The 10,807-nt window shown below is 55.4% G+C and overlaps 1 protein-coding gene across 1 annotated transcript; it reads left to right on the top strand.

Moving 5' to 3' along the window:
• Positions 1-19: 19 nt before the first annotated feature.
• Positions 20-10,051, top strand: LOC130036160 (NUT family member 2G-like). The gene is made up of 8 exons (XM_056128143.1): positions 20-35; positions 2,183-2,684; positions 3,264-3,392; positions 3,771-3,873; positions 4,304-4,582; positions 5,240-5,356; positions 5,771-5,836; positions 9,902-10,051. The coding sequence occupies exons 1-8, from the start codon at positions 20-22 to the stop codon at positions 10,049-10,051; spliced, it is 1,362 nt and encodes a 453-aa protein (XP_055984118.1).
• Positions 10,052-10,807: the final 756 nt, after the last annotated feature.

A 10,807-nucleotide genomic window follows, 5' to 3' on the forward strand; every position in this document is an offset into this window, starting at 1 on the left:
TCTGGCCTCGTCTACGGGGATGGCGTCAGAAGGAGGTAAGCCTGTGAGGGTGTCTGTGTATGTGAGAAAGTCTCTGCCACCTTGAAAGCCTTTGGGTTCAGAGTTATCCTGACTGGGGACACCAAGTTTTGAAGGGGTAAAAGAGGAGAAAGGCCTGGGCTCCATAGATAGCTCACCTGCACAGCAATGGGAGCCCAGGAGGACCTGAGGGGACTGGGAGGGCATCCGTGGAGGTGTGTCAAATGACAGGGGGAAGGTCATGGGTATGGACAGAGGGAGGTAGCAGGCATATTGTTGCTTTGTGTGTGAGTGTCCCTGCTTGTGGATGGGGGAACAAGGCCATTTGTCGTGTGTATGGAGGGTCTGTTTGGTGGTGGCACAGGGAACACCGAGGCATGCTGAGTCCTTGTCCCCTCCTGTGCTCTAGAATAAGTTTAGAAGGATTTGGACTTGGGCTGAGCTCAACCTGATGTGGGCAGCTCAGCAGAGATGGTCCAGCCTGAACCTTGTTGAGTGAGGTTGTCTGTGTGCACTTCTGCCATGATGCGTCCACTCCAGAGCTGGGCTACAAGTGGCTAACTGCCACAGTCAGAGCCTGACCCCCCTGCGGATGGGAACTCTCTCCTGGCTGAGCCCAGTAGCTGTCCTGGGTCAGCAGACTGGGAGACAGGTGACTTCAGCGTAGTTATGACTCAGACTCTTGAGTTGTTCTGGATTGTTCTTTTGGTGAAGTTTGTTCTTCCATGGTCTGGCATTTCATGGGGACCAGTCTGCATTTGAGCTCTGAGGTGAAGAATGATTGGTAATCACATCCCCCCTCATACCCTAGAGGGGGGTAGAGATGAATGTGTGTGTGTGAGAGAGACAGAGAGAGAGAGAGAAAGAGAGAGAGAGGGAGGAAGGGAGGGAGAGAATGTGTGGGGGTGTGTGAGGGGGTGTCTCTATGTCTGTGGGTGTGATTTGTTGGGTTTTCCTGAGTAAAGCCTGTGAAGGTCTGTTCCTTGAGGGGAGGTGGAATGTGCTGAGGCAAAATGATAGCATCCTCAGAGCAGTTGGAGCCTCAGGGCCTCTGTCTTGAGCGTGATGCACACAGGCTCTAGGGCGTCTCTAGGACCAGTCTCTGCCTGAATTCCTCGTGTGCAAGTATGGTTGCAGACAATTTTCTCTCTCCTGGCACCTGGTTTATGCCTGATGTTTAGGATCCTGTCACTGGGATAAAGTCTTAGATTATTTAGAAGATGTCACCAATTTTCAATCTACCATGACCACCAGCTCCAGAACTCTGGAAACCTCCCAGAGTCTGACTGGTGAAATCTCTGACCTTTTCCATCCTTGCCATCGTCCCTGATGGAACTGGCGTAACTCATGGAGCCCAGGACCACTTTCCAGGCCACTCTCGTGGGAAGAGAATGTTGGAGGTAGAAACTGTGACTAAGTGTTCGAGAGACAGGGTGGCAACACCTGCCAGTGTGGAGGGTTGACTGTGGGTTTACTGTGCACAGGCTAGGCAGTGGGTATTGTGCTCCTGTCTGGGTCCTGGGCACTTCTTGGGAAGAACACATTTTCAGAGGTGTTTGCCTTCTTAGTGAAGCAGGAGGCCCTGATGAGCCTACAGCCTGAGTAGACAGTCTGTCCTTTAGACTCTGTTGTCATGGGACCCTGTAGGTGCTGAGCACCTGTGGTGCGGCTGGTCCAGTCTCTGTGACTGACCCTGCAGGGTCTCTTGCCGACAGACCAGTGTGTCCAGGTACATGTTGGGAAGCTCCAAAGTGGCTGGAGGGCAGGGTGTGAGAGGTCAGTGTGGTCAGCACAGAGGCCATCCCAGGACACAAGGACCCTGGCCTTAGGATCTCCACAAAGCATAACGCAGTTGGAGGGGAAGGATGGCCTGTGTCAGCAACTCAGGGCTGAGACAGGGCATGCTGCCTCATTCCCATCAAAGGGCCTGATCTAGAGATGGTTAAGCCAATGAGGCACCGCTGCTCCCTGTACCATCCCCCTCTCATTCCCCCTCCCTCCTCTCCTCGGTGTCTTCAGGGTCGGGTCTTGCCCTTTCTCAATCCAGGGCCCCCCCAGCCACCACCCTGGGAGCCGATCCAGATGCCCCCTCTGGTGACCTCGACCAGCGTTCCCGGCAACCCTCTGGTGCTGTCACCTTTTCCCATGATGCCCGTGGTGGCAGGAGCTGCCGGTCCTGGCCCCCACAACCCTGGACATTGCAAGGTCATCATCCAGGTCAGCCCTGAAGTGGGGCTTGTGGAGTCATCCCAGAACCAGCCTGTCATCCTGACACAGGCTCCACTCAACTGGGGGACCACAGAAGCTCCTACTGCGGTGGCCGGGCATCCTGCACCACTCTACTTGGTGTCCTCTGGGCCGGAGACAATTATGCCCACCCCAGCTACTACTGTCACCCAGGCTGGGACAGAAGACCATCGTCCACAGGCTCCACTGCCAGTGGCCCAGGTGGCCCCCATCACCCTCCCATCCAGCAGTGGGACACTGACCCAGTGGGTTTGTGGGGACAGTGGTCCGGCGGCCACCCGGAGCCAGTCACCGCCTAAAAGCTCCAGAAACCCCAACAGCGTCTACGAGAACTTCCGGCGCTGGCAGCGCTTCAAGGCCCTGGCCCGGAGGTACCTTCCTCAGACTCCGGACACTGAGGCCCTTTCCTGCTTCTTCATGTGAGTCCCTCGGGGGTCCTAGAGCTAATGGGAGTTTCCCAGGAGGGGACTGGGGTGACACCCAGGGTAGGGTCCATGGGAGAGCTGGAGGAAGGATGAGGACCCTGTGCCCAGGGATAGCACATACAGGAATCACCCTCAGTGCATCATGGCCTATAGGACCGGTGGCCACACTGCCCAGCACCTCAGCACAGCCCCACTCACTGGCTGTACTCAGGAATGCCATCCTGGGGTTCTGGCTCAAAGGCCCGTAGTGACCAGCCATGCCCTAAGCCTCACCTCAGTCCCCTCATCAGGGTTGGTCCCGACCTGTGGTCTGAAGGGCAGACATTCCGTTCCCAAGACCAGACACAGCACAGATGTGACAGAATTCAGACAGGCCATGACTGCTCGGCCTTGGCGTCTCATGACGTATCCCCAGAGCTAAGAGTGGATGCCAGCAGGGCCACTGGACTGGGGTATAGGAGGCAGAGTCCACTCTGGGAGGGGAGATCAGGCCGATATCGGGGGTCAAGGCATGGGTGTGGGGCGGCGGGGGCTCCCGGCAGACGCAGAGCCTGACCGAGCCTGTTCTTGCAGCCCGGTGCTGCGCACCCTGGCCCGCCTGAAGCCCACCATGAGCCTGGAGGAAGGCCTGCACCGGGCCCTGCAGGAATGGCAGGGCAAGAGCAACTATGACCGCATGATCTACTACGACATGGCGGCCAAGTGAGTCAGGCCTGAGCAGAGAGTGGGGGTCAGGGTGGCTGCAGGCCCGAGCTTCAGGGGCTGGTCCCAGATGGCCGAGGGGAAGGGAGGGCTTGGCAGCCCCGGGAGACCCTTCCACTGCGGAAACTTGTTCCTCCCGGAGCTGGGACACTTTTCCCAAGCCCACTCTGGGGCTCCTGACCACAGTCTGAGGGTCACAGTCCCTGACCTCCTGTGACCCTCCAGGGCCAATGTGGGGGATCGCTGGGGGTGCTGGGGTCCGTGTCCACCCCATTCGCTACCCTCCTGGGGACTGGGCCATGAGCATCCCCTGTCCCTTACACATCCTGCTCAGTCCCGTTCAACCCGACTCATCAGGGCCTGTGTTCCCCACACCAGGTTCATGGAGTTCGAGGCCGAGGAGGAGATGGAGGTGCAGAAACTGCAGTGGACGAACGGGGTGCAGGGCCTGCCACTCCCCGCCCCACCCAGGCCTGGGCCTCAGGGGGCTCCAGGCCCACCGCCAGACCAGCAGACAGGTACGGACCCTGCTCCCAGCTAAGGGCCACAGGACCTGGGAAGGCCCTCGTGGGTCTTGACCTGACAGGGAGCCTTCACTCTCCCGATGACCCCCAGACCTGTGGTCAGCGGCTTCCTGTCCACTGGTTTCTCCCTCTCCTAGCACACCCCACGCTGCCTGAGGCGTCAGATTCACCTTTGAAGTGGGGTCGGAGACCCTGGGGACACAGTTGGTCAATCCTCCCGTTGAGGGTCACCTCATCCCTCACACAGTCACTGGATTCTAGGGCCCTGATCCAGCCTACAGGGACCCGTCCCCAACTCTGTGCTCAGTGCTGTGTGTCTGAGGGCATGGACGCGGGGTCCCCTCACATCCCTCTCTTCTTCCTTCCTCCTCAGCCTGTGTCCCCAAGAAGGCCAGACCCCAGGCCCGGGCAGCCCGCCCCAAGACACACAAACCTCAGCAGCCCCCCAAGTCCAAGGCCCCCGAGGAGATCCCTCCTGAGGCCGTGCAGGAGTACATGGACATCATGGACGAGCTGCTAAAGGCCCCCGACTCAGTCTGCAGGGCGCACCTCAGCCGACGGGCAGTGGACAGGGAGGAGCAGCAGGAGGAGGCTGGGACCTGCCCTGACCCGGGGCTCCTGAGCTATGTGTACGAGCTGTGCTCCCAGGAGGCCTTTGTCACCAAGGTGGGCCTGGGGTCTGGCCTTCTTGGGGACACAGGCTGAGGAGGAAGGAAGAAGAGAGGGATGTGAGGGGACCCCGCGTCCATGCTGCTGTGGGGTCGGGAGGGGGCAGGGCTGCTTCTGTCTAGGGCTTGGCAGTGATGTGCGGTCTCTGCTTTGAGCTCTGTGTGTAAATGCACACCTGTGTTTAGATATTTCTGCTTGTGTTTGTGCGCATGTGTGCACGTGTGTCTCTCTGTGTACAAGCATTGGCTCTTTCTGTGCCTTTTTGGGTTTGGTCAATGTGTGAACATCTCTGTGTCTACCTCTGTGTGTACTGTGTGGGCTCTGTGCAGACACGTGCAGATACATGTACATGTACCTAGAGGTGGAAGAGTGTGTGTCTTTGTGTCAGGTGTTTGCATGAATCCATGTGTGTTTACATGTGCTTCTCTGTGAAAGTAGGTGAATAGTCGGTGTGCCTTTGTGGGTGAGGGTGTGTTTGCATCTGTGTGTGTGTGTGTATGTGTGTGTGTATGTGTGTGAGTTCTCCCGGTGTGGGTCTGTGTTTGACTTTGTGCAGCTGTTCAAGCCCCTGCACTGTGCTGGGGACAGGTGTGTTTGCTTCCTCATTCCCTCCTGTTCCCTACGAGGACCCTCACCCCTGCTTCCCTCTCCCAGGCTGAGGCGATCCTTCATCCCAGCTTCCTGGAGTACCTGGTCTCCCCAGAGTCCCAGCTGGATTTCCTGGCCCTGGCTGAGGAGCTGGAGGAGGAGGAAGGACTCACCCCCGCACAGGTGAGACAGATGGGTCTCTGAGGTCCATGTGGGGCCCAGGGGAGTAATGCGAGGGATTCCTGTAAGTTAGTGGGCAGCAAATCAGGACAAACAGGAGGCATATTTCACATGATTCCTGGGAAAGAGACCCTGCAGGGGACACAGTGGACAGGGCCCAGGGCACTCAGAGCAGCAGGTGGGTCGTGAGTCAGGAGGGGCGCCCTAGCGCCCTGGGTCTTGGTCACTTGGTGGCCTCCCTGCCCATGTCATGACCAGGCGCCTCCCTCTGAGTCCTCAGGTGAGAGGAGGACGTGAATATGGGGTGAGGACCCTTAGTGGGACAGAGATCTGGTTTTTCTGTTTCGGGAGGAATCAGGGTCACTCTCTGTCCCACCCTGCACCCCCACATGCCCACAATGTTCCTTCTCTCCCCAGCTTGTGGAAAAGCGTCTGCAGACCCCGCAGGACAAGGAGGTCATGAAGGCTCGTCCCCAACACCAGGTGTCCCTAAAGGACTCGAGTCCAGCTGAGAGTGCAGCAGGCTACTGCACCCCAACACCTACCTGGGGCCACAGGCCAGGGGCCAGCGCTGAATCTGAGACTGACTCTGGACACGCCTCACGGCCTGGGCGGGCCGAGGCCACTGGGATGGCACCTGGAGCCTCTGTCCTCTCTCTGGGGAGCCTGGAGTCTCCACCACTGCAGGCAGGACCGGCCCCCTGTCCCAGCCTCACTGCACCCACTCTGGACAGCAGGGCTCCCCGCATGCTGGGCGAGGCCCTTCCTGGCCAGGGGTCTCCTGGGCCAGCAGAGGGCTCTAGTAAGGAGGAAGAGGACCTGACCAGCCTGTCCTTCCTCCTAACCTCTCACTACAGCCTGCTGCCCTGGGGCTTACCCAGGAGCCCTGGCCCTGACACTGGCCCCGACACTGGCCCCCACCTGCCTGGAGGTCAGGGGACTCCCGAGCTCCCATCCACTCGCACAAGGGCCTTCAAGTCTAAGGCCCCTACCAGGAAGAATCCTCTGTGTGGGGGCCCAAGGCGGCGCACTGCTAAGAAGACCCCCTGTCCCAGGGGGCACCCCACGGTGTCTACTGGCTCAGCCTTGACTGTGGAGCTGGAGGGCCCCTCCCTGCCCCCCAAGAGAAAGTGCCAGCCTGCCATGGCCCAGAGGAGGGGGAAGGGGCACAAGAGACAGTAGGATATCGGGGGGCTCCTCCTGACCACCTCCCAGGGTCTGGCTGCACCCAGAAGCCTTGTGCTCCCCATGATCTTCAGCTAAGCCTGCTCTGGAATGGCAGGGGTTGTACCTAGAATGGGGGTTTGACTGGAGCAGCCTCTTTGTGTCATTGTGTAAATAGTGAATAAAGTTCAGTTCATTGGAAACATCTCAGTGTCTGTCCTCTCACTTGTGCTCCTTGGGAGGCCTGAGAGCACAAAGGGTGAGGGGAATCACAGGGGAGGGGGGAACCCTGAGAGTACTGTGCTCCCTGGAGAGTGGAGGAGTCCTTCCCATCTGGAGGAAGATGTGCTCAGTCACCTGCAGGCCCACACCATCCTGAGGGCATAGACAAGGCTCTCATCTTGCTGCATTAGCCTGGATCAAATAAAAAATTAAAGCTCATTGGGTATTTGCATATCATATTCTTCACTCACATAAAATGTACCATGCTTTGATTTGACATCATTGAATTTAAATGTTTTTGTAACCAGACATATTTGAACATTTGCCATCACTCTTTAAAAAATAAGAGGGAGGGATAGTATAGCAGATATGTCGCCTGCCTTGCCCATAGCCAATCCATGCACTCAATTCCCAGCACCCCATATAGCCCCCACACTGTGATAAATGAGTCTATTCAGAGATCCAGGAGTAAGATGTGAGTATACCAGGTGTACCCCCAAAACCAAAGAATCATATAATAATAATAAAGGGGGCCGATTTAATATACTGATTTCATTGTTAAGTGTTTTACCATTTAAATATGGTCCTGGTACCTGTAGAGAAGGTGTTTGAGAACCATTCTTCATTTTCAGTGACAAGATATTTGAAACTCAGGACCTTAGAGATTCTCAGGGAATTAGACTACTAGCTTTTAAAAACTAGTTACAACTCTAATTATTGAGAAACAGTAGGAAAACAACTCTTCAGTGTTAAACATTTTAATTCTCTGCACTTATCACTATTAACGGGCTGGAGCAATAGCACAGTGGGTAAGGTGTTTACCTTGTAGGCGGCCAACATGGCTGACCTGGGTTCGATTCCTCCGCCCCTCTCGGAGAACCCAGCAAGCTACCAAGAGAATCTCGCCCACTGGGCAAAGCCTAGTAAGCTCCCCATGACGTATTCAATATGCCGAAAACAGTAACAACAAGTCTCACAATTTGTTGTGAGACATTACTGGTGCCCGCTTGAGGGAATCGATGAACAACGGGAGGACAGTGCTACTATTAATGAGGGCTGGAGCAATAGCACAGCGCGTAGGGTGTTTGCCTTGCATACAGCTGACCCAAGTTCGATTCCTCCGCCCCTAGTAGAGCCCGGCAAGCTACCGAGAGTATTTCGCCCACATGGCAGAGCCTGGCAAGCTCCCCGTGGCATATTCGATATGCCAAACACAGTAACAACAAGTCTCACATTTGTTGTGAGACATTACTGGTGCCTGCTCAAACAAATCGATGAACAACGGGAGGACAGTGCTACGGTGCTATTACTAATGAAAAGTTAAGCATAAAATGTGTTTCTTAAAATATTTAGTGAATTTGAATTCACGTAAAATTACATTGCAGAGAGGGAAGGGACGAACTAGAAATGACAAAAAGGCAGTGGCAGAGGTGTTTGGACACGTTAGTGGGGATGAAAGTGAATAACATGTACCCCCCAAACAGAATTATTAAAACAATTTGGGGGCAGTTGGGTCACACCCAGAAGTGCTCAGGCTCCTCATGGCTCTGTACTGAGGAGTCACTCTTTGTTTCTGTTTGTTTATTTGTTTTCTGTTTGAAGGAGAGGAAGCTTTTTGGGTCTCACACGGCCACGCACAGGGGTTACTCCTGGCTCTGCACTCAGGAATCACCCCTGGCGGTGCTCAGGTGACCATATGAAATTCTGGGAATCGAACCCGGGTTGGCAAACGCCCTACCCGCTGTGCTATTGCTCCAGCCCCGCTGAGGAGTCACTCTTGACTGCTCCAGTGAACATACGCTGTCCCGGGGACCAAACTTGTGAGCTTACCCTGCACTGCTGCTAAACCCTGGCAGACGTCTGGGGCTTCCTGGGGCCTTATTGCCTCAGAAGGTGCCCGTCTGCTGGCCCATACAGGACTGCCCCTCTGCGGGTGCTGCGCCTGGGCAGAGGCCGGGGCACCTCGGCTGTGCTCCCCTGGAAGGCTATGTTGGCTGCTGGGCCTGCAGGAGGACAGGACACCCCCCTGAAAGTGGTGCTGGGCTGGGCGTGTGTCTGGCAGCACATGGCCTTTGCGCCCCTCAGTACGCATGTGCAGCCATTGGTCTGGTTTCAGGGTCTCTCTTGGGGTTGGTGGGGGGGTCTTCCCAAGGAACGCTCAGGAGGTCTGGGGGCACCATGAGGGATTCTTTATATTTTTAAAACATTCGGTACCATGATTTCTAATGCTACTGCGATAGGGTTTCATGGACAGAGTGTCTCTCCACCACACCAGCACCAGAGTGCCCACCGCCCTCTGCTACAGTCATGGAGGTCCATGAACACAGTGTCCTACACACCAGCACCAGAGCACCCACTGCCCACTACCCACTGCTACAGTGATAGGGGACCATGGACACAGTGTCCTACACACCAGCACAAGAGCGCCTGTCTATCTGTCTGTCTGTCTGTCTCCCCCCCACACCCTCTCACTTCCCTTTTAGGCAGTGTGGTTTGCAATACTGTTACTGACAGGGTATCATGAGTATCCCTTTACCTCCTTTCAGCACTGCCCACTGCTACAGTGGTAGGGGTCCATGGACACAGTGTCCCTTCACCTCACCAGCACCAGAGTGCCCACTGCCCTCCCCAGCCATGGCTCCAGTCCCCTCTCCCCCAGACCATCTTCCCCTGCCACCCAGGAAACTCCACTCTCTAAACTCTTCCTTAGTTTTTATTGTCTCTGGCATTTATTATTTCCTTATTACAACTCTTTATATGCCACATCTGAGGGATAGATATATGCACACCTATGTAAACTTCATCACTGGCATTTCTTGGCCAATTCAATGGCAATTCAGTGCCAGGGTGCCTCCAGGGCTGCACCCAATGATGCATGCTGAACATGCCCCCAAACAGCTCTAAGAGCTCCCAGACCCATGGAGGTCAGTTCTTTCAAAGGGGTGATTAACAGGAAAGAGATCACTGATAAATACCCAAACCCAACAGAACTGGTGTCCTGATGAGAAGAGACATGGACTCACACAGAGGCACCCACACATGAAGTGGAGAGGCTTCGGGTGCGATCAGCCCTGCTGCCTCTGCATCTCAGACCTCCAGGTTCCAGAGATGTTTTCATCATTTGCGTTATGGGCCTGTCCTATTGTTTCTGAGGGATGGTAGAGATTGATCATCATCTGGGAAGATATGCTCACCTTCGACACAGAGGAGAGTCTACCAACGTGGACACAGACAACTCTTTTAGCAGGTGCCAGTGGCCTCAGTGGCCTGCCCTCCTGCCAGTCAGCCTTCCTGCCAGACTTCTTTCCTTGACCAGGGGTTCAGATGACCAGTCCACAGGAAGGGACACGCACCAATTTCAGAGCAAGGTGAGCCTTTATTTGGTTTTGCTTTGCTTTTCCAGTCTTGGGTTTGCGATCATAACAGATGGACGGAACCACAGAGATGGTGGCACGTGTGAGGCTCCAGTAAGAATGCTGAGGACTGGGGCAGAGAGCAGGGACAGAATGTTCTTCGGTCACTGCAGGTCCTGCCACAGGGCCTTAAGCACTAAAAGCAACAGGAGCCAGTGCTGTAGAGGTCTGAGGGTTAATATCGATGAGCTGGAAACTGGCTAGGATTCATATAGAAATGGGACCTCAGGAGGAGCAGACAAGGAAACAGGAAGAGGCACAAGTCTCTGGATCTGGACGATCCACTTGATGAAATGGGCAACACTGGTGAAGACACTGAGGGATATGGGACGCTGACAGTCCAGGCCCCAACTGGCCAACCCCAGAAGAACCCAACTCTTGGAGAAGTCAAAGACCCGAAGGCCTCCAGAATCACCCTAAAAAAAGAGAGGGCCATCAGTGTGGACAATTGAGGTGGGGCTCAGAATTCTAATTATAAGGGCAGGTTATTGGGCACGGCTGTTCGGGTGTTTTCAGTGGTCCCTTGGGATGATCCTGATGCCAGTGTCCTGATATAGTTCTAGAGTCAGGGGTCGGAACTACAATCCTGCACTAGGAAGCTCCAAATTGATCCTTGGGACAGTCACAGTTGGAAATCTATCAATCATGCAGTTAA

Source organism: Sorex fumeus, unplaced genomic scaffold (genome assembly GCF_029834395.1).
Source record: "Sorex fumeus unplaced genomic scaffold, SorFum_2.1 ptg000063l, whole genome shotgun sequence".
Taxonomy (NCBI): domain Eukaryota; kingdom Metazoa; phylum Chordata; class Mammalia; order Eulipotyphla; family Soricidae; genus Sorex; species Sorex fumeus.

Bases quoted from the DNA above. Each gene is read 5' to 3' on its own strand.
- LOC130036160 (XM_056128143.1), top strand. The intron at 2,685-3,263 runs GTGAGTCCCTCG...CTGTTCTTGCAG, and splicing joins GCCCTTTCCTGCTTCTTCAT to CCCGGTGCTGCGCACCCTGG. The intron at 4,583-5,239 runs GTGGGCCTGGGG...TCCCTCTCCCAG, and splicing joins AGGAGGCCTTTGTCACCAAG to GCTGAGGCGATCCTTCATCC.